The 23,110-nt window shown below is 45.5% G+C and overlaps 2 protein-coding genes across 4 annotated transcripts in view; one reads left to right on the top strand and one right to left on the bottom strand.

The window, feature by feature from the left end:
- Positions 1 to 714: 714 nt before the first annotated feature.
- Positions 715 to 22,329, top strand: HOMEZ (homeobox and leucine zipper encoding). Of its 2 annotated transcripts, none has more exons than XM_054529888.2 (2): positions 715 to 2,143; positions 18,445 to 22,329. In XM_054529888.2, the coding sequence occupies exons 1-2, from the start codon at positions 2,098 to 2,100 to the stop codon at positions 20,052 to 20,054; spliced, it is 1,656 nt and encodes a 551-aa protein (XP_054385863.1). In that variant the 5' UTR covers positions 715 to 2,097; the 3' UTR covers positions 20,055 to 22,329. The 2 variants fall into 2 exon arrangements, with proteins under 2 accessions (XP_054385863.1, XP_002824626.1); XM_002824580.5 differs by lacking the exon at positions 715 to 2,143 and adding an exon at positions 9,692 to 9,931.
- The window catches only part of RNF212B (ring finger protein 212B), a 91,768-nt gene continuing 90,828 nt past the window's right edge, over positions 22,171 to 23,110 (bottom strand). The window contains exon 15 of one of the 2 annotated variants that reach the window (XM_024231178.3): positions 22,171 to 22,832. In XM_024231178.3, coding sequence (XP_024086946.1) covers positions 22,764 to 22,832 — 69 coding nt within the window. In that variant the 3' untranslated portion in view covers positions 22,171 to 22,763. 2 annotated transcript variants of the gene reach the window in all.

The following is a 23,110-nucleotide window of genomic DNA, read 5'->3' as shown; positions in this document are numbered from 1 at the left end:
ATTGAAAAACTGACAACACCTGACTTCCGTCTCCTATTTTTCTGCTCAGTCATATACTTAGGTACCTTTTGACCCCATGGGGAAAAAATATCTAGCATTCAGAGCTACCAATGACAGGAAGCAGAGACTTTTTTTTTTAAGAATGAAGTTTCCCCCATCATAATGGATTCTTAAGCACATTCTTCACGCATGTGGCGTGCTAGCTGGATGTCTTTTGACATAGGTGTTACACGTTTGGCATGGACAACACACAGGTTGGTGTCTTCAAAAGGCCAACCAGCTAGGCTTTGCTTGCCTCCTGCAAAGCACCACTAAGCTGCACTCTGCAACAGCAGATCTGTTTTAAAGTCCTGAGCAATTTCTCACACCAGATGCTGGAAGGGAAGTTTGCGAATCAGTTCAGTAGATGTCTGATAATGGCTAATTTCACGGAGTGCCACAGTACCTGGCCTGTAATGACGAGGTTTCTTCACCCTCCAGTAGAGGGTGCACTCTTGTGAGCATTTTTTTGTGTGGGGGGAGGGGGTGTGTGTGTTGTTTTTTGTTTTTTCCTGAGAGTCTTGCTGTCGCCCAGGCTGAAGTGCAATGGCGAGCTCTCGTCTCGCTGCAACCTCCGCCTCCCGGGTTCAAGTGATTCTCCTGCCTCAGCCTCCGGAGTAGCTGGGATTACAGGTGCGTGCCACCACGCCCGGCTAATTTTTCTATTTTTAGTGGAGATGGGGTTTCACCATGTTGGCCAGGCTGGTTTCGAACTGACCTCAGATGATCCACCCGCCTCGGCCTCCCAAAGTGCTGAGATTACAGGCGTGAGCCATGAGCCTGGCCCCCAGTTTTTGTATTTTTTTAGTAGAGTCGGGGTTTTGCCATGTTGGGCAGGCTGGTGTGGGAATTCCAGGCCCCAAGTGATCCGCCCGCCTCGGCCTCCTGAAGTGCTGGAATTACACGCGTGAAGCCACCTCGCCCAGCCGGAGCAGCTTTTGTAGCCAGTTGCTTCCTGGGTGCTTTACATTCAGTCAATTTGTGAGCAATCTGCTTTGTGTGAGACTGTGAGAGAGACCTCCTTACTTACTCCCCTTCTTCAGCTAGAGCTCAGGGAGCTAGAAATGGTCCTGGTTAGAGAGCTACCTTATTTCCTAAAAGTCTTATTCTCATTCTGCTGGAGTCCCCTCTGGCTATGCAAATGCGGAGGGGAAGGAGTTTTGGAAGACTCAGGCAGTCCTGATGTAAGACACTCCCAACAGGATCCTATCATCATTTTGGGTAGTGGGAAATTTACCAGGGCCAGCTCTTCTCTGGAACCCAGCACCCCCTGCTTTAACCAACAGTTAAAGGGAAGAGCTTGGGAAAAGCCCTGCGTTTCTCCTTGGGTGGGGGAATCCTTCCTTAAGAAGACCATCTGAGTTACATTCTGCTGCCTCTTCTTCTTTCTTTCTTTCTTTTTTTTTTTTTTTTTTTTTTTTTGAGACAGAGTCTCACTCTGTCGCTAGGCCAGAGTGCAGTGACGCAGTCTCGGCTCACTGCAACCTCCGTCTCCCGGCTTCAAGCGATTCCCCTGCCTCAGCCTCCCGAGTAGCTGGGACTACAGGCGTGCGCCACCACGCCCAGCTAATTTTTGTATTTTTAGTAGAGACGGGGTCTCACCATGTTGGCCAGGATGGTCTCTATCTCTTGACCACGTGATCCGCCCACCTCGGCCTCCCAAAGTGTTGGGATTACAGGTGTGAGCCACTGCACCCAGCCTACATTCTGCTTCTTAAGTGCTGGATGGAAGAGCAAAGCCCTTATCAAATGCAACCCCCTAAGGCAAAGGAGGAGAAATATGGAAAGGAAAAGCAAAGACGTCTGCCTAATTCAGAATGGAGTGATACATTATAAAAGGAGGGAGTCCTTGAAAAAGATTAAGTTCTAACAGGATTGACTTCTACATCACCTGAATAATGAAAGAATCCAATTACCCTCAAAGTAATTAGAATGTTCCTAATAGGGAAGCCCTACCCTGAGAATAACAGATGCCTCCTCTTTACATCATAATGGCCAAATTGTGATGTCGGCACAAAGCACTTAACTCTTCACTAAGTGTTGTAAGTGAAACAAGATATGCTGAGGAGCAGAATCAGCATAAGGAGCAGACACCCCAGGAGAGGTAAGTGGGTTCTCTCCATGGCTTATTGTCCAGGGTCTCTGTGGCCCCAACCTCATTGCAGACTTCTCACATTTTAATTTGGGGTTAGGTGTGTCTAAACTCTTTTCTCCACTAACCTTCAATGCAGCTTTTGGTATCCCAAGTCTATCTGAAATTCTCAGTCATTGCAGTTCTTACTAATCAGCCCTCCAGCTCTGATATTTCTTAGGAGACACAGCACAGGGTATTGGAGTATGATTTCCCCAGATGGCACATCAACTCCCCATATCCATTTGGTTAGTCCCAGGGTTAGAACCAGGTTTTTGGGTGCCTGAAGTGTGCAACTTTTGGAGCCCGCTTTAAGAAAAATAAATATAAGATTGGGGGGAAAAGTGAATATTTGTTTTAGAATGAGAAAAGCTGTCAACGAATAATTTTTTTAAAAGCTGTCAAAAATTGTCTACCCGACAAACCTATATATTGCTCTACAATTTTTAAGCTGCCTGCTCTTTGATAGCCTTTTCATATGATTATTATGTTTTCCTAAAGAGAAAAGTAATTCAGTCTTCCAGAAAGATTGATCATATTTCAAAAATTCTGCCCCCCCTTTTTAAATTTTTAAATTTTTTTATTTTTTTATTTTTTTATTTTTTTTGAGCCAGAGTCTCACTGTGTCACCCAGGCTGGAGTGCAGTGACGAAATCACAGCTCACTATAGCCTCAGCCTCCTGGGTCCAAGTGAGTCTCCCACCTCAGCCTCCCAAGTAGCTGGGACCACAGGCATGCGCTACCACGGCTAATTATTATTGGTTTTTGTTTGTTTGTTTGTTTTTTTAGGAGATGGGATTTTGCCATGTTGCCCGGGCTAGTCTCAAACTCCTGAACTCAATCAATCTGCCTGCCTCGGCCTCCCAAAGTGCTGAGATTACAGGAATGAGCCACTGCCCTTGGCTTTTTTTTTTTTTTTTTTTTTTTTGAGACAGAGTCTCGCACTGTTGCCCAGGCTGGAGTGCAGTGGTGCAATCTCGTTTCACTGCAAGCTCCACCTCTCGGGTTCACGCCATTCTCCTGCCTCAGCCTCCTGAGTAGCTGGGACTACAGGCGCCCACCACCATGCCCAGCTAATTTTTTGGTATTTTTAGTAAAGACAGGGTTTCACCGTGTTAGCCAGGATGGTCTCGATCTCCTGACCTCGTGATCTGCCCGCCTTGGCCTCCCAATTTTTTTTTTTTTTTTTTTTTTTTGAGAGAGAGAGAGACAGGATCTCGCTGTGTTGCCCAGGTGATCCTCCTACCTCAGTCTCCCAAGTGCTGGGATTACAGACATGAGCCATGCACCAGGCCACATTTTTAAAATTCTTGATAGTTTACAAAAATTTTATCTTCACACCTTGTAAGTGATAATGTCACAAATTTTTAGGATTTTTGTCAAACTTGTAGTGTTTCAAATTTGTAATAACTAATGTCATATACTATTTGAATTGGTAACATTATTTCTGGAAGCTATGCGTATTAGTTTACTAGGGCTGCCATAGCAAAATAGCACAGGTTGGGTGACTTGAACAACAAATTTATTTTCTCAGTTCTGAAAGCTAGATGCTCAAGATCAAGGTGTTGGGGGAGTTGCTTTTTTCTGAGGTCTCTCCTTGGCTTCTAAACGGCTATCTTCTCCCTGTGCCTTCACGTGCTCTTTCCTCTGTGTACACATACACACCTGTGTCCAAATTTCCTCTCATAAGGACACCAGTGACACTGTATTAGAATCCACCCTATAGACCTCATTTTATTATTTTATTTTGAGATGAGGTCTCACTCTGTCACTCAGACTGGAGAACAGTGGTGCGATCACATTTCACTGAAGCCTCAGTCTCCTGGGCTCAAGCAATCCTCCCACCTCAGTCTCCCAAGTAGCTGGGACTACAGGCACACATCATCACACTAGGCTAATTTTTTATTTTCTGTAGAGACAGGGGATGGGGTCTCGCTGTGTTGCTCAGGCTGGTCTCAAACTCCTGGGCTCAAGTGATCCTCCCACCTTGGCCTCCCATAGTGCTGGGATTACAGGTGTGAGCCACTGTGCCCGGATCCTAAAAACCTCATTTTAACACAGTTACCTCTTTAAAGATCTTATCTCCAAACACGGTTACATTCTGAAGTACTAGGGGTTAAGACTTTAACATGAATTTTTGGGGGGATATAGTTCAGTTCATAACATTATAACTACATGGGGATAATTTATTCACAGAAGTAACTGCAAAGCACTTAAGTATACCTACTAAACCCACACTAAATGTATTCCTGCCCGGCACAGTGGCTCATGCCTGTAATCCCAACACTTTGGAGGCCAAGGTGGGCAGATTGCTTGAGCTCAGGAGTTTGAGACCAATCTGGGCCACAAAAAAGTACAAAAAATTAGCCAGGTGTGGCAGTGTGCCTGTAGTCCCAGCTACTTGGGAGGCTGAAGTGGGAGGATCACCTGAGCCTGGGGAGGTCAAGGCTGCAGGGTGCCATGGTCGAACCAATGCACTTCGGCCTGGGGGACAGAGCGAGACCCTGTCTCAAGAAAAAAAATATAAATATATATATATATTACCAACTCCCATAGCCAATCCCAAAATGTCCATGGCTTTTCCACTGCCACCTGACAAAAGGAGACATGTGATGGAGGGGAAATCATAAAGGAAAAAGACCTCAATCTTTTTTTTGCCTTTTAAAATTTTTTTATTTCAATAGGTTTTGGGGAACAGGTGGTGTTTGGTTACATGAACAAGTTCTTCAGTGGTGTTCTGAGATTCTGGTGCACCCATCACCTGAGCAGTGTACACTGCAACCAATGTGTAGTCTTTTTTTTTTTTTTTAGACGGAGTTTCACTCTTGTTGCCCAGGCTGTAGTGCAATGGCTCGATCTCAACTCACTGCAATCTCCGCCTCCTGGGTTCAAGCGATTCTCCTGCCTCAGCCTCCCGAGTAGCTGGGATTACAGGCATGCGCCACCATACCCAGCTAATTTTGTATTTTTAGTAGAGACGGGGTTTCACCATGTTGGCCAGGCTGGTCTGGAACTCCTGACCTCAGAGGCCACCCACCTCGGCCTCCTAAAGTGCTGGGATTACAGGCGTGAGCCACTGTGCCCGACCCAATGTGTAGTCTTTTATCCCTCACTCCCCTCCTACTCTTTCCCCCGACCCCAGTCCCCAAATTCCATTGTATCATTCTTACACCTTTATGTACTTAAATAACTTCTAGGCTTGTTTGTTAAACAATCCAATAGTAAAGATATCCATCTTACCGGAAATGTCTCAGAAGAATAATTTTGTTACTATCTTTAAAAGTGTGAAAACAGCTAGAGGAGGAAAAAATACAGTAAACTTTGGCTCAATTAAGTTTGAGGTTGCAGTCAAGAAATGTGAAATTATTAATATACTGGGTTTTTCTGCTGACTTCTACATCCATCATTGCAGAATAAAAATTAAGATTCAAAACTCTCTCTTTTTTTTTTTTTTAATTTTACTTTAAGTTCTGGGCTACGTGTGGAGAACGTCCAGGTTTGTTACATAGGTATACATGGGCCATGGTGGTTTGCTGCCCCCCTCAACTCATCATCTAGGAGACCTCAATCTTAACCAATTATCATTTAAATATATTTTTTCAAACTTTACAAAAACCTACGATCATGTTAACACATTGCTGGGGCTCCTCCCATGCTTTGGGTGAGGTCTGTGCAGGGAAGGACTCTGAAACTTTAGATTCCTTAGCTATAGAATAGGGGTGTCCAATTTTTTTGCTTCCCTGGGGCCACGTTGGAAGAAGAATTGTCTTGGACCTCACATAAAATACACTAACACTAATGATAGCTGATGAACAACAATAACAACAACAAAATCACAAAAACTCAAAATGTTTTAAGAAAGTTTATGAATTTGTGTTGGGCTGCATTCAAAGCTGAGCTGTCCTGGGCCACATGTTGAACAAGCTTGCTATAGAGTAAAATGTGCCTCCAGTCAGCTCTGCTAATGTCTCACTCATGCAAAGGGAAAGAAAGCTTTCACTAGAGATGGAGTATTAACAACTCTACACTGAGGATGACATGAGTCCCCATTCTTTAGCAGTGGTCCCTGGAAGAGCTGGGGGAGATTATTGTCTTGCTAAAGTTGGGACCCTTGTCAGCCTGGACATCTCCCTTCCCTTCACTTCCCCACCCCAGTTCATTCCATCCAAAGCTATAGGGAGAAACCCACATAGAAGTAGGAGGCTTCAGCCTGCACTCTGGAACTGAGGCAGGAGAGTTTCTTTTCCCTTCCTTGGATTCCCCTTATTCCTAAATCTGTCTTTGATTCTGCCTCCCACTCCTGATTTCTTGGCAGTGTCTTTCTGAGACAAGAAAGGTGACTGGACCATCCACCTTTTGTAATTCCAAGCCCATAATTAGTGACATCCAGAGTGAGTCATTGAACCCTCCAGGGTCAGGTGTTTGGTTCCCACTGACAGTTCTTACCTGGCTTTCTAGTCAAACACGCATGAATTCCTCTCAGTCAATGCAGTCTCATTAATTGTTTGGATTATGAGGGAATAACCTCTCCACAGGTAACAGAGTTGTTGCTGCTGCCTAAAATGTTTCACTTTTCCCTTCATTACATACAAACCAATGAGGCATTGTGGATAATCATGATTTATCAAAAGGTTTGTGTATATCACCAGCCTTGGTTCAAACCCTAAAGGATCAAAAGTGTCTAACCTTAAAGCTGATTTATATATGTCTTTCCATTGTTTACCCCATGATGTTTTTTGCCAGGTATTAGTTTGAAGGATGTGGGACTGGCTGTTAGGAGTTGAGATTGTTACTAAGTGAAATGAAGGAGGAGAGGAGGCAGGGGCAAATACAGGGATAGCAACAGAAAATACAGCTCAGTTCTGTAGGACAGATATGATGCCTGGCCACCTTAAAATAGCTCTGTACCTTAGAATGCAGCAACGAAGAATACATTATGATGGCTTCTTGGAGGTATATAAGGAGGGGGAGTGGTAAGGTCTGGGAATACAGGACAAAGTCTGAAAATGTTTTCTATTATATATACGGTATTACATTACCTAAGTAAGCAAGTATATTATATATACGGTATTACATTACCTAAGTAGGCAAGAAGAGACTTTTTCAAAGAGCAAAGAACAGAAGAGTCACTTCAGAAAAGATTGTTTCCAAGTTTTAGGCATGTTTACCAAAGAAAAGTTGTGGGCCAGGCGCAGTGGCTCACGCCTGTAATCCCAGCACTTTGGGAGGCCGAGGCGGGCGGATCACGAGGTCAGGAGATGGAGACCATCCTGGCTAACATGGTGAAACCCCGTCTCTACTAAAAATACAAAAAATTAGCCGGGCATGGTGGCGGGCGCCTATAGTCCCAGCTACTCAGGAGGCTGAGGCAGGAGAATAGCATGAACCTGGGAGGTGGAGCTTGCAGTGAGCTGAGATTGCACCACTGCACTCCAACCTGGGCGGCAGAGCGAGACTCTGTCCCAAAAAAAAAAAAAAAAGAAAGAAAGAAAAAGAAAAAAGAAAAAAAAGTTGTAATCAGAAAACTTACTGAGGATTATAGACTCAGGTCTATAGACCAAAAGTAGCCCTTTAGAAAGGTTCAGTCGGGCGTGGTGGCTCATGCCTGTAATCTCAGCACTTTGGAGGCAGAGGTAGGTAGACAGCTTGAGCCCAGGAGTTTGAGGCCAGCCTGGCCAACATGACAAAACCCCATCTCTACAAAAAAATACAAAAATTAGTCATGGCAGCGCATGCCTGTAGTCTCAGCTACTTGGGAGGCTGAGGCAGGAGGATTGCTTCAGCCTGGGAGGTCAAGGCTGCCATGAGCCAAGATCGCACCACTGCATTCCAGCCTGGACGACAGAGTGAGACCCAGTCTCAAAAAATAAAATAAAAATAAAAATAAATTTTTTTAAATAGAAAGGTTCAGACTGCTCTGATGGTATTTTAATTTACAGCTTACATACAGGTAGTGGGGGTTCAGTATGTGCTCAGAAGTTACCTCAAATTTGCTGACAAGTTATGTGATTTGCTGACAAGCAGAATCACATAAAAGTTTGGGTGTAAGAGTACATTTGGTTTTAAATTACAGAGACAACGTCCCTAACCCCATTAGACATCATCTTATGTGCAGGAAAAGGCAAGGACTAGGGTCATTTATCTTTTATTATTATTAATTTTTAGAGGCAGGGTGTCACTCTGTTGCCTAGGCTGCAGTGCAGTGGTGCAATCATAGCTCACTACAGCCTACAACTCCTGGGCTCAAATGATCCCCCTGCTTCAGCCTCCTGAGTAGCCACAAGTGCACGCCACCAAGTCCAGCTAATTTTTAAATTTTTCTGTAGAGACAGGGACTCGCTATGTTGCCCTCGCTGGTCTTGGATCCTAGCCTCAAGCAATCCCCCCCTTTGGCCTCCCAAAGCATTGGGATTAGGTTTATGAGCCACCACGCCCAGCTCATTTATCTTTTAAGGAATATAGTGACTCAGGCAAGAGACATAGAGCACTGTGTGCCCTATCCTGTTTTGTCTTCAAAGGGTCTTTCCAGAGACTTCAGAGTCAGAGGCTTTGCGAAATTATGTTGCCAAGCAGAATTGAGCAAGCCTGTCTTCTTGCATTTGTTACTTTGTCTCGCAGAAGATGGGGAATCCTAAAATACAAATTTTGGCCCATAACATCATACTGTGTGGGATACTGCTTTGTTGAAGTCCATTTTATTGTCATCCCTTTCTTTTTGTAAGTTAAAAAAAAATTTTTTTTGAGACAAGGTCTCGCTATGTTGCCCAGACTGGCCTCGAACTCTTGGAATCAAGTCATTCTCCCACCTCAGTCTTCATCCCTTTCTTGCTAGTGAAAAACAAATACTATGCAGAGCTCCGGGTCCTCTTTTCTAGGGCAGGGAGGGGAGCCTGAGGGTCTGGTAGGTCCCAGTGAGGTGACTGCTCCAGCACTTCGTCTTTGGGAACATCTGTCTGGTGCCAGTTTGACCCGGGGAACGGCCTAAGTCGCCCGCAGGCTCCTAAGGTCCTCGTCTTTCCGGGTGGCAAGACATCTGATCCACCTCGAGAACAAGTTCCCGGTTGCTTTAGGCGCTTTGTTACAGCTGACGCTGCTGGTGGCGGTTGGGCTCTCGGCTGGGAAAGGCGCAGCTCGTTTGTATGGCTCGGGAGGGGGCACTGAAAAGGTCTTCCTGGAGGGCTTGCTTCAGAAGGAAACAAATTGGGAGTTGTTGGCGGTCCAGACAGTTCAGCAAAGTGCAGTAACCCTCCTTGGGGAATTTCGGAAGGATCCTGGTCCGGTGTACTCCAAAGGTCCGGCGACGATAGGTCGACGGTAGGGGGAGGTACCATGCACTGCAGCTTGGCCCCAGGGGACATCTTCCCTGCCCCACGCATCCAATAGATGACCCCAGCTGAGGCCCACGCAGCCAATACCCGACTTCAGCCGAGACCCACGCAGCCAATGGCTAGCCCAGTGCGCTTCGCCCGTGCCCGCCCGCAGGCGCCCACCAATCAGGACTCGGGCCACCTTGGCACCGCCTCTGGACGCCCACCCCACCCATCCGCCCCGCCTCCAACTTGCTCGAGCAGGGCTGGGTAGACCGGCGCGCTCCCGGGGACGGTGGGGGGGGCAGTCCCGGTTTCGGCCATCGCTGGGGTGGGCTCGGAGCGGCCGCACCGGGCAGCAACCCCACTCCCACTCGGAGGCCCCCTGCCCTCTCCCCCACTTCCCCCCGGCCCATGGTGCGAGGCTGGGAGCCGCCGCCCGGGCTGGACTGCGGTGAGTGATCCCCAGCCCCTTGGACTTCCCCTCCCAGCTCGTGTACGGTCTCCCACCGCTGGAGCCCCATCCCCGCGCTGGTGGGGGGATAATTCTAGGTTCGAAGTGGCCCGGTTCTCTCTTTTTTCTCCTCTGGACTTTTCGGTTCCCTCCCCTGTTGTAACTAGGGGAGGGTGAGTGTCTGTGTAGGGGAGGGCAAGAAGGTTGGGTTGGGGCGCCCTTGGCGAGAGTAGGATTGAGATTCGCCTGCCTCATGGGGCTCATCGTCCCAAGTGCAATAACTTTTTGTTCCCTGACCCAGTTCGGAGCCTTCTGGACTGCCTGTGAAATGGAGGATAGGAGAAACATTTCCTTCCCAGCCCCCCCCGCCACACAAACCCCCAACCCCCACGGCTACCTCCTGGCGACCTCAACACACGTGCAGAACCTGGCCTTGCTTCTGGGGATCAGTGGCCTTTGGGAATGAAAGGTTTAGAAGAAACTGCCCCTCTGACTCCCGTACCCAGCCATACTGAGAGAAACAACCAGGAAACTGAGAACCCGAGTCCTCTGGGGTTCCTAGTGTTGCGTCCTGTTCTGAGACTCCTAAACTGAAAGAAGACTCAAGCTGAGACCTGTTTGGTAATGTGGGCCCAGATCAGGAGATTTTTTTTTTTTTTTTTTTGTCATGTGAACCTCCTTCCCATCATACACTTGAAGCCCTTTTATATTATATGATTCGGTTAGATGGTAGTAATTGAAAAAGCCAGATTGGGAATTTTAAAGATAATGCATACATATCTTAAACATTATAATTAAAAGTATATCCATTTCACCAATCTTTTGATGTAGTGGTGAGACTGTTTTTGTGTCTAAGACTGCTGTTCAGAGTTCCCAATTCTCTTTCCAGTATTAACTACACAGGGAGTCTCAAACCTGGCTGTACGCTGAGAACTTTTAAAAACTGTGGCTGCCTGGACCCCAGTACAGACTATTGAATCTGAATGGGGAGGAGGGTGGCCTGGTTTTTAAGCTTCCCAGGTAATTCTAGTGTGCAGTCTGAGAGCCACTCAGGCACTTTCATCATCTTTGGTTTCCCGTTTTGCTTTATTTAAAGTGAAGTATGAATTTAGACACTTTTGAGTGCAGAGTACTTTTGAGATTAAGTCCCACCCCTCAGTCTTTTACAGTTGTCTTGCTCACTCCCAACTCAACAGTTTTTAAAATGCATACTCTTCTTTGCGTTATGTCTCTCCAAAACATTTGACTTAGTTTTCATAGGAGCAATTTTTTAAAAATCAGTATTCCTGAAGGAACAATTTTTAATGCAGTGATTTTTCATAGGTTTAACATGAGGTTTAATTCCATTATTATATAGACACTGAAAAAGTATGGACATAAGCAGGTTTATAATCACACAAAACCGGCCCTAGCACACAGGACAACTGAATGAAGCAGATGATTTTGGCGTACTAGTAGCAGCCTACTAGCCTTTAGCTTCCAGTGTACTGTGGGTATTGGTCATGTAATCCAGTGGCTCAGTTAAGCCAGGCTCCTGGCCCAGTTGAGCATCCCTCCCTTCCACTCTTTCCAACTAATATCACAAATACCTTGTCCCTTCTAGACGCACTTGAATTCTTGAGTATTCTGTCAACTCTTTACGTTCATTCACATCAAACTATTCATCTTTAAGTGATTACCACTATTGCCTTTGTTAAGTTGGAAGGATATGAGGCAGTAATCCTTAAGCTGGCTTCTTGGCAGTAACTAAAGCCCCTGAGTTTATTGTGTAAGTGTGAATGTTTATTTTGGGAAGGTTAGTCATAACTTTCTGAGGGTCTGTAACTTTTGTCTGATTTTCAAAGAGGTTCATGAACTAAAAAGTTAAGAAGCATATAAGCTGAATATCACTATAAGTCTTTAAGGCCCTTAAAATTGTATCCCCAAACACATTTCAGGAGTACTTCAGATTGTCTCTAAATAAAGATTCAGGGAATTCTGCAGGATCATATCTCATCTCCCACTTTTATTTACTTATTTATTTGAGACAGAGTCTCACTCTGTCCCCCAGGCTGGAGTACAGTGGTGTGATCTTGGCTCACTGCAACGTCTGCCTCCCAGGTTCAAGCGATTCTCTTGCCTCAGCCTTCCCAATAGCTGGGACTACAGGCGCATGCCACCATGCCTGGCTAATTTTTGTATTTTTAGTAGAGACGGGGTTTCACCATGTTAGCCAGGCTGGTCTCGAACTCCTGACCTCAAGTGATCCTCCCGCCTCAGCCTCCCAAAGTGCTGAGATTACAGGTGTGAGCCATTACACCCAGCCTCGCCTCCCACTTTAACTGTCTCCTACTTTAATGATAAGCCTAGGTTCAAACCTAAAGTTCTAGAGTCCTCTTTTTCCTAGGACTGTGTAAACACAGAAACTGGAAGTTTAAGACAGTCCATTCTTGTCTTCCATCTGTCCAGGGATATGGAAAGCCCAAGGGGAAAGAAGGGTGTTATACTGTCTCAGAGAGAGAGAGAGAATTTTTTTTAATTTTTAAAATTTATATATTTATTTGTAGAGGCGAGGTCTTGCTATGTTGCCCAGGCTGGTCTTGAATTCCCGAGCTCAAGTGATCCTCCTGCCTCCCAAAGTGCTGGGAATACAGGCATGAGCCACTGCACCCGGCCATGACTCCATATATTTTTATTAGTGATTTTTAAGTAGCAGTGGGACATATCTGGCATATTTAATAAGGATACAAATTTAGAAGTCGTTCAGAATAGATATTCACCACCACCACCACCACCACTACCTCCTCTGCGCTAGGACTCCTCACTTCAGCTTTTGATTCCCTTCTTTTTCTACTTAATCCAAAATGGACACACAAGAACACAAGATACGATAGTGTCTTTATTATGATTTTGATTACTATAGGGTCTGCCCTACCTGTTATAATTCTCATGAGCCATTCTGGTTGTAGTTTTCTCTTAGTTCAAAGCCAGATTCTTCCAGGGAAGTACCAGCTATACAGCTGTGCCTTGATTTAAGCCACCATTCTGTTTCAGGAAGTGTTCCATAACTGGTGTTTTGTGTAAGTGAAAACTGAATGTGTATAGTACACCAAATATGTTGTTTGCAGTACTGCATGTTACACTGAAATATCAAGCTGATGCCGAGAATGTGAAGGACATCAAGCCACCTAAACGAAAGTAAAATGCTTCCTTACAGCTTTTAATACTTACAAATGTGCCTGCCTTATATTCCCATCTGGCAGTATTCATCCTCACACTGGACTGCTTTGTTCCTTATGCTTTATTTTCCTTATCTCTAAAGTGTTATTGTGTCTTTATGTAATAGGACACAAATGAGGTTAAGTAGATGTCAAGCGTTGCCATCATAAAGTATTCTCCAGCTTGGATTCGGTGGTGTTCCCGGTGGGCCACAATTTCTAAATGTAGTTTAGCACCTGGCCATGCAAGCAGTGCCTCCCAGGCCATTTCAGCTGTGTCCTGGATGAACCTGGAAGGCGAAAGGTGGAACTATCACATAGGCAACTGACACACCAGTCACAAAGGATCCAAATTATGGATGTAGTTCTAAAGCACTGGTTTTCATACATTTTTTTAAGTGGCAAATACATTCCGAAATTTTATTTAAACCCCAAAATATAAAAAGTATAGAATCATAGATACACTGGTTTCCTCATCGCTAACTAGAATAGGGCTCCGCAAAAATAGATCGAAAACAGTGAATATTAGATGATTCAGTCTTTGTTCCAGTTACCCCATTGTCTAGGAGGAGCATTACTTCACATCAAAATCACCTCCATGAAGTTGAAGTCATGAAAAAAGCTGCTATTTATTGAGCCCTTACTTTGTTCTAGTTATAATGTCCAGTGCACTTTTTCATTTAGTCATAAACTTGCTGGGTAGGTGCTTTTTTGCTTTTTTCTTTTCTTTTTGAGACAGAGTCTCTCTCTGTCACCCAGGCTGTGGTGCAATGCACAGTCTCGACTCACTGCAACCTCCACCTCCCAGGCTCAAGCAATCCTCCCACCTCAGCCTCCCGAGTAGCTAGGACTACAGTTGCGCCACCATGCCCAGCTAATATTTTGTATTATTATTATTATTTGTAGAGACAGTTTCACCATGTTGCCCAGGCTGGTCTCAAACTCCTGGGCTCAAACCATCTGCCCACCTTGGCCTCCCAAGGTGTTGGCATTACAGGCATGAGCCACTGCACTCGGCCCAAGGTGCTTTTTTTTCTGATGAGAAACTAAGGCTTAGAGAAGTTAAATAACTGCCCAAGGACAAGCAGCATTCTAGAAAGTGGAGTTCCATTAATTTGTCTCACCCTGGACATCCATCCCCTAACATTTGCTCTATGCCCTGCCTATGCATAACACCTAGCATGTAGTACTATTACGTACTCTCTGCACTGTCTTCACTTTGTTACATAGGAGGAAACCAGGCTCATATAAGTTAAGTAACTTGCCTGAGATCACATAGCTGATAAGTGGCAGAACCGGGATTCAAACTCAGAGGTTGGTCTTATTGAAGAATTCATATTTCTACCCGTCATGCCATGCTGCCTCCATTGACCCTCTTAAGGGGCTCTTCAAGCAGTATTGCTTTCAGGGTGTGCATGGCCTCAGTTAGTTAGATTTGCTTGTTAAAAGGAAATGGTGACACGTATTAAAATGCTTCTGAATTTTAAAAATCATGGTGTAAAATCCCTGCTATCACATTGCTCTAAATGTGTTTCACGCCTGAAATCCCAGCACTTTGGGAGGCTGAGGCAGGCAGATGACTAGGTCAGGAGATCAAGACCATCCTGGCCAACACGGTGAAACCCTGTCTCTACTAAAATACAAAAAATTAGCCAGGTGTGGTGGCGTGCGCCTGTAGTCCTAGCTACTCAGGAGGCTGAGGCAAGGGAATCACTTGAACCCGGGAGGCGGAGGTTGCAGTGAGCCAAGATCGTGCCACTGCACTCCAGCCTGGCGACAGAGCAAGACTCCGTCTCCAAATAAAATAAAATAAAAACAGATGGGATTCCCCTAAGAGTAAAGGTTGATGGATGTGTTAAAGGGTCTCTAGTGCCCACACAGGGAGCTGAGTTAAAAATTGTCAACAGAATATTCTGGGAAATAACTTGAGCAGTTATTTCAGGAAAGCAGCACAGTCAAGGGCTATTCCTGCTGTCCCCATACCCATAACCCTGGGAGCAGTGGTGCTGCTGGGTAGCTTGCAGGAGCTGGTTACAATTTATAATGAGCCTGTCCACCTGGTCTTGAGGAGAAAGCTGGGCTGAAAAGATAAGCTCAGGAGACCTTCTGCCCTGTGTGGAGGCGGCTGTTAGTGACTGAGGGAGCTTTCTGGGCTCCCTGGGGAGAAGCTGAGCTGTTGGAAGAGACAAAGGCTGGGGGAGGGGATAACCTTTGTTCCAAGGCTGACTTGGAGGAGGAAACATTCCCCTCTCTATTTTCACATGACCTAAAGGGTTAGGGGAGTGAGCCTCATTTATCCCAGATCTCTGACCCATATCTCTTATCCAACCAAGAGATGGAAAAAATAAAGCTATCAGGTTTGGGCTTAGGGTTTAAAGGTACTGTCAATCGCCTTCCCCCAACACTCCACCACCAAGAAGGGAAAGAAAAAAGGGGGACTGGGCAGAGGACAGTGCTGTCCTACCTTCCAGATATTCATCAGTTGTATTCCCAATCTATTGATCCACATTCTAAATATAATTATAAATTGTTAGCAGCCAAAGAGTTAGTAAGAAGCCAGGAACAATGGTGTGCACCTGTAGTTCCAACTACTCAGGAGGTTGAGGCAGGAGGGTCACTTGATCCCAGGAATTCGAGGCTGTCATGCATTATGATTGCACCTGTGCATAGCATACCAGCCTGGGCAACGTAACGAGAACTTGTCTCTAAAAAAAGTAGTGGCCAGGCGCGGTGGCTCATGCCTGTAATCCCAGCACTTTGGGAGGCCAAGGCAGGTGGATCACCTGAGGTCAGGAGTTCGAGACCAGCCTGGCCAACATAGCATTAGATATGAGTTCTAAATTTCTCTTCAAAGAATCAATATGTCAGTATGTTCAATTCTTTGCCTTCTACTTTTAAACTTAACTTCCTTGTAAAGCAACCTTTTTCGATCACCTGCTCCACCCTGACTCATTCCGATTACCTGCTCTGCCCTGACTCATTCTCCACCCTGACTCATTCCGATTTCCTGCTCTGCCATTACCATTTTCCCCACCAAACCACTCACCCGGTCACTCTCTTTAAATTAGCCAGTCGGAATTAGTTTAGCCTGTGTGGTCTAACCCTAGCCAATACGGGAATGACAGCGGCAGGGGCCACCTGTGTCAGGAATAAGAACCCCTTCCCCTCCCTTGTCCAGGTGTGCGCTCCCCACTGCTCCATCTATGAGGGCGCACCCTTCTATAGAAGTAAATTGCCCTACTGAGAAGAAAAAAAAAAGAAAATTTTGTATTCGATTGCTATTTCTTTTGTGGCACCGAAACTTTATTTATAACAATAGTGAAACTTCGTCTCTTCTAAAAATACAAAAATTAGCTGGGCATCATGGTGCACGCTTGTAATTCCAGCTACTCGGGAGGCTGAGGCAGGAGAATCACTTGAACCCGGGAGGCGGAGGTTGCAGTGAGCCAAGGTCACGCCACTGCACTCCAGCCTGGGTGACAGAAAGACTCTGTCTCAAAAAAAAAAAAAAAAAATAGTTATTAACAGTTCTGGCCAGGCACCGTGGCTCATGCCTGTAATCCCAACACTTTGGGAGGCCGAGGCCGATGGATCACTTGAGGTCAGGAGTTCGAGACCAGCCTGGTTAACATGGTAAAACCTCGTCTCTACTAAAAATACAAAATGTAGCAGGGCATGGTGGCACACGCCTGTAGTCCCAGCTACTCAGGAGGCTGAGGCACAAGAATCACTTGAACCCAGGAGGCGGAGGCTACAGTGAGCTGAGATCATGCCACTGCACTCCAGTCTAGGCAACAGAGTGAGATCCTGCTCAAAAACAAACAATTCTGAGGGCTGGGTACAGTGGCTCACTCCAGTAATCTCAGCACTTTGGGAGGCTGAGGTGGGAGGATCACTTGAGGCTAGGAGTTTGAGACCAGCCTAGGCAACGTAGTGAGACCCTGTCTACAAAAAATTTTAAAATTAGCCGGATATGGCTGCATGCACCTGTAGTCCTAGCTACTTGGGAGGCTGAGGTGGGAGGATTGCTTGAGCCTAAGAGTTCAAAGCTGCAATGAGCCATGATCATGCCACTGCACTCCAGCCTAGGCAACAGAGTGAGACCCTGTCTCTTGAAAAAACAAAAACAAAAATGCACACACACACACAAGCCAGTTGAAATTATTGCTCCTCTTGTTTTTGTGGTTGAGTCTTCACTATGTGATTCTTGTTCCATGAATTTAGAAGGTGAGAGTTGGTGGGTAGCTTCTAGAAGTGGGTTTGAATAGGAAAGATAAAGGCTGTATCAGAGCTATGATGGTGCCACTGCACTCCAGCCTGGGTGGCTTGGGTGACAGAGCAATATTATCTCTTAAAAAAAAAAAAACAACCCACCAGCTGGGTGTGGTGACTCATGCCTGTAATTCCAGCACTTTGGGAGGCCAGAGGTGGGTGGATCACAAGGTCAGGAGTTCAAGACCAGCCTGGCCAAGACGGTGAAACCCCATCTCTACTAAAAATACAAAAAGTAGCCGGGCGTGGTGGCAAGCACCTGTAATCCCAGCTACTCAGGAGGCTGAGGCAGAGAATTGCTTGAACCCGGGAGGTGGAGGTTGCAGTGAGCCAAGATCGTGCCACTGCACTCCAGCCTGGGCGACAGAGCGAGACTCCATCTCAAAACACACACACACACACTCACACACACACACTAAAAAAAGCTATATCAGGATCAGTTTTCCTTCTTAACTTCTAAAGACAGATTTTTTTTTTTTTTTTTTTTAGATAGGGTCTCACTCTATCACCCAGGCTGGAGTGCAGTGGTGCAATCATAGCTCACTGCAGCCTCAACCTCTCAGGCTCAAGCAGTCCTCCTGCCTCAGCCTCCCAAGTAGTTGGGACTACAGGCACGAACCACCATGCCCAGCTGATTTTTAAATTTTTTGTAGTCTCACTGTGTTGCCCAGGCTGGTATCAAACCCCTGGGCTCAAGCAATCCTCCCACCTCGGCCTCCCGAAGTGCTGGGATTACAGGCATGAGCCACCATGGCTGGCTTTAAAGACAGATTTTTTTCTTGGAACAACACTCACCAGTCATGTGGCTTGGGGTAATTTAACGTCTATGGACTTTAGTCCACAGAAAATGAGAATTAAAGCAGGGTCTGATGACTTAAGTTTATGAAAATTAAATAAGAAATTGTTGGAGCACTTAAAAAGCAATACAACATGATACAAATAGAAATTAAATTGTTTTGGTGTCCAGCAGTTAGTCTGGTAGAAATTGAGCAATGTGTCAGAAGAGGAGACCCAGTGATTGAGCTGTTTGTCTTCTTATTACAGCTATCTCTGAAGGGCACAAATCAGAAAGCACCATGCCTCCTAATAAAGAGGCCAGCGGTCTCAGTAGTTCACCAGCGGGGCTCATCTGCCTCCCTCCAATCTCTGAGGAGCTACAGCTTGTGTGGACCCAAGCAGCCCAGACCAGTGAGCTAGACAGCAATGAACACCTGCTAAAAACCTTCAGCTACTTTCCCTATCCCAGCCTAGCAGACATTGCCCTTCTCTGCCTACGTTATGGGTTGCAGATGGAGAAAGTCAAGACTTGGTTTATGGCCCAGCGCCTCCGCTGTGGTATTAGCTGGTCATCTGAAGAAATAGAAGAGACTCGAGCCCGAGTAGTCTACCGTCGGGACCAACTCCATTTCAAATCCCTTCTCTCTTTTACTCATCATGCAGGACGGCCCCCAGAGGAGGTGCCTCCTCCTCCAATGCCAGCTCCAGAACAAGTTGGTATTGGAATAGGTCCTCCGACTCTTAGCAAGCCCACCCAGACGAAAGGATTGAAGGTAGAGCCTGAGGAGTCCTCTCAGATGCCACCACTGCCACAGAGTCACCAGAAATTAAAGGAGTCCCTGATGACACCTGGCAGTGGAGCATTGCCCCACCAATCAGATTTTTGGCAACATCTTCAAAGCAGTGGCCTCTCAAAGGAGCAGGCAGGCAGGGGTCCCAACCAGTCACATGGCATAGGTACTGCTTCCTGGAACCACTCCACAACCGTCCCCCAGCCACAAGCTCGGGATAAACCCCCACCAATTGCATTAATTGCCAGTAGTTGTAAGGAGGAGTCAGCATCTAGTGTTACTCCCTCTTCTTCCTCTACCTCTTCTTCTTTCCAGGTACTGGCTAATGGAGCTACTGCCGCCTCTAAACCCCTCCAGCCACTAGGCTGTGTCCCACAGTCAGTGTCACCCAGTGAACAGGCATTACCCCCACATCTGGAACCAGCCTGGCCCCAAGGGCTACGGCATAACTCAGTACCAGGTAGAGTTGGCCCCACAGAGTACCTTTCCCCAGATATGCAACGCCAGCGAAAGACCAAGCGCAAAACCAAAGAGCAGCTGGCTATCCTTAAATCCTTTTTTTTACAGTGCCAATGGGCACGGCGTGAGGATTACCAAAAGTTAGAACAGATCACTGGTTTACCTCGGCCTGAGATCATTCAGTGGTTTGGTGACACACGCTATGCCTTGAAGCATGGGCAACTAAAATGGTTTCGGGACAACGCAGTACCTGGTGCCCCTAGTTTCCAAGACCCAGCAATTCCTACACCACCACCATCAACCCGCTCCTTGAATGAAAGGGCTGAGACACCACCTCTGCCGATCCCTCCACCCCCACCGGATATACAACCCTTGGAGAGGTACTGGGCAGCCCACCAACAGCTACGGGAAACTGATATCCCTCAATTGAGTCAGGCATCAAGGCTTAGCACCCAGCAGGTACTGGATTGGTTTGACTCTCGATTACCTCAGCCAGCTGAGGTGGTAGTTTGTCTAGATGAAGAAGAGGAAGAGGAGGAGGAAGAACTGCCAGAAGATGATGAGGAAGAGGAGGAGGAGGAGGAGGAAGATGATGATGATGATGATGATGTGATCATACAAGACTGAGTGGGGAGCTGGGGGAGGGGAGGTCTGTTACTAAAAGATGAACCAACTTAGTAACTGTTTAAACAAAGAAACCACATTTTAAAAATTACCTTGTGGCAGAGAACTAAAAAGCTTTGTGTTCTTCAGGGCGGGTGGCAGGGGGATATAGTGAGGGTGGACCAGGGAGAATGACCATAGGGTACTAAGTAAGGCTGGGATTGGATCAGCAGAAATCCAGTTCTCTAACCTTAGGGTAGGGAGTGCTAAGGATCTGGGGAAACCATGGGCTGGGAAGCTGCTCTTGCTCTCCTCGTGTCTGCTGTTCTTTTCCCTTGGTGTACTATAAAGAGGCCAGACGTTGGCCCCACCTCTCCAGGAGGATTGGAAAGGAGGAGTAAAGGATTCTGATTTGATTGATGATTCCAGTGCATCCCCAGTCCCACCATCTTACCTGGAATATAAGGCTGCCTTGTACCCCTTTTCTGAGCACAAGTCTGTGCGTAATGCAACTGACTCTCTTACTTTTTTTCTTAATAACTGATCATTTCCTAGACAACCAAGATTCTCAATAAGTCCCAGTCTCATCACAAATATTAATATTTCCTTTTCCTCATACCAACTTGACTATGTTTCACCTGCTTCATGACTAAATCACAGGTGGCAGAATTTTTCAGGTTTTTTTTTTGTTTTTTGTTTTTTTTTTTTTGAGATGGAGTCTTGCTCTGTCGCCCAGGCTGGAGTGCAGTGGTGCAATCTCGGCTCACTGCAAGCTCCGCCTCCCGGGTTCACAACATTCTCCTGCCTCAGCCTCCCAAGTAGCTGGGACTACAGGCACCTGCCACTACACCCGGCTTTTTTTTTAATATATTTTTAGTAGAGACGGGTTTCATCATGTTAGCCAGGATGGTCTCGATCTCCTGACCTCGTGATCCGCCCACCTCGGCCTCCCAAAGTGCTGGGATTACAGGCATGAGCCACCGTCCCCGGCTATTTTCAGTTCTTATGCTGTGACCACTTTGCCTTGTAGCTTTTTCTATCTTCCCAAAATCCTCACTCTGTTCATTGTTTGTCTCAGGGAAAATCTTCCCCCACTGAACTTGTAAAAAACTTTAATAATTGGGTGGAGAATAATTTAGAATGGATATTTATTGGAGGTGGTAATTAGGAAAGATGTCCTTTTAAAAAGTAGAATTGTGTTACAAAGGGGTGAAAGAGAGGGAATAGTTTCTCCTTGTTGAAGGGCAGTAAAGGTAGCTTTCAGGTTTGGTTTTACAAACCTGATAACTACCTCCTGTCCAGCTTGACAGAGACTAATTTTTCATCTTTTTGCTGTCAATTTGTTTCCAGAAAAGAGACTTTTCCCTCTCTTGATAGGATCTGTCTTAGGGACAGAGGGACCATCGTCTTTAAGTGAATTAATTATTGGTATTTTAGAATGGTTTTCATCATTTGGGATCAGCTATATGGCAAATAGGTATCATCAATGAGTTAACCATCTAAAAATAAAAGAGTGGAAGCCCTAAAATGGTAGAATAATAATAAAAAGGCCAAAAATAAAATTGTTTCTCTCTCATCCACTTTGCCACTCCTATGGCTTAGGGATTAATGGAACCAAATCCATTAACATTCTAACTCAGCATACTTTTAACTTATTGTTTGGAGGGGCAGGACTTACTGAGGTAAATTAAAAGAACAAAAACTTTAAAAAGGAAGTAGTTCAGCATCTATTGCCAGCCAGGTTGTTTCTCAGCCATCAAATGACAATGACTAAAATTTCTGAGGCTTCAGGAGTAACAGAGATACAACAGTCTTGGAGGTAACTCCATTTGCTACAGGACGGGCCCTTGCCTAAAAGAGAAGGTATCTAGAAATGCCTTTAAAATAAATTCAGAGTACCAGAAAAGGTATGGGGATCCTAGTTCAGATACAAGATCATTCCCAAGACCTAATTTATTTCTGGCAGATGCCTGCTATTTTCTGTTTTTCCAGCATTTTTGCTTAAGGCCAGCTTGTGAGTGGCTAACCTATTTAATTCCTCATTTCTGCCTTTTAGTACCCAAAGTAGAATACATGTTTGATCTCAGTGATAGTGTTGTTCGCCCATTCCACCATTCTAGAGCTTGTAAAAGTGATAGAATTGTAGCAATAAAAGGGCATCGTCTTTATTTTACTATCTATATACTAAGCTGAAAATCAGTGTCTCCAACAGTTGTTTTCAATAGAAAGGAAAATTAACATTTAATAGTAACTAAGCATAGAGGAAAAATAGACAAATAAAGAAGTATAATAATGAAAAGAACAGAGATGTTGCTCGTTAACATTGGCAATTGGACAGTATATCCAAAGCTAAAAATGAAATCCAGAAATGAAACAGTGATGAGTATATGATCCATCACAATCCCCATTCCCAACTCCCAACTCCCAACCAAGCATGATGCCAGGGATTATTTTTATGACCTTTGTTGCAAATTGTAGGAAATGTAGGGAGCTACCAATGTCTTCTGGAAGAGATATAAACATCTTCCTGAAGCACTAGCCTTTTGTAAGACCTGACCACTGTCCTGGGAGGTGATAAGGGTGAATAGGGTTAAAGATGGAGGGAGCATAAGGTACAGAGTGAAACTAGGAAACAATGCAGGGATACGTTTTCCAGGGCCATCTCCGTTAATGGGTACTGGAAGCTACAGTCCATCCTTCAGCAGCACGTCTAGATCAGACCTTGAAGATGATCTATCTGGAAGTGGTCCATGCTTCTCTCCCACTGGGTAATCCCATCTGCCTCTGTTGTTGGTAGGGAGTCTGCAGCAGAGGACAAGAAGGTAGATGTGGGTGTTTATAACAACAAAAAGGGCAAGCAAGTCTCTCTGAACCCGTTGTATGAAGCTTATCGGAGAGACACCACTGCTTTTGCTTCCCCATAGTTTTCTTCATTGCACGATAACTAACTTTTCCAAACCAGGATTTGCTACATCTAGTGTGACAATCTCTGGAACATTTCAGTAGCTTATGGTGATAATAATAAGGATGAATATTTGAAAATTAAACTATTTTGGAAAATCTGGGACATATGACTACCA

The sequence above is a fragment of the Pongo abelii genome, chromosome 15 (genome assembly GCF_028885655.2).
Source record: "Pongo abelii isolate AG06213 chromosome 15, NHGRI_mPonAbe1-v2.0_pri, whole genome shotgun sequence".
NCBI lineage: Eukaryota > Metazoa > Chordata > Mammalia > Primates > Hominidae > Pongo > Pongo abelii.
Note: the sequence above shows the minus strand (reverse complement) of the source record. Positions and strands in the feature narration are given on the sequence as shown.

Coding starts and splice junctions, on each gene's coding strand:
- HOMEZ (XM_054529888.2), top strand. CDS start 2,098: ATGCTGAGGAGCAGAATCAGCATAAGGAGCAGACACCCCAGGAGAG. Junction 2,144..18,444: donor GAGCAGACACCCCAGGAGAG/GTAAGTGGGTTC, acceptor TTCTTATTACAG/CTATCTCTGAAGGGCACAAA.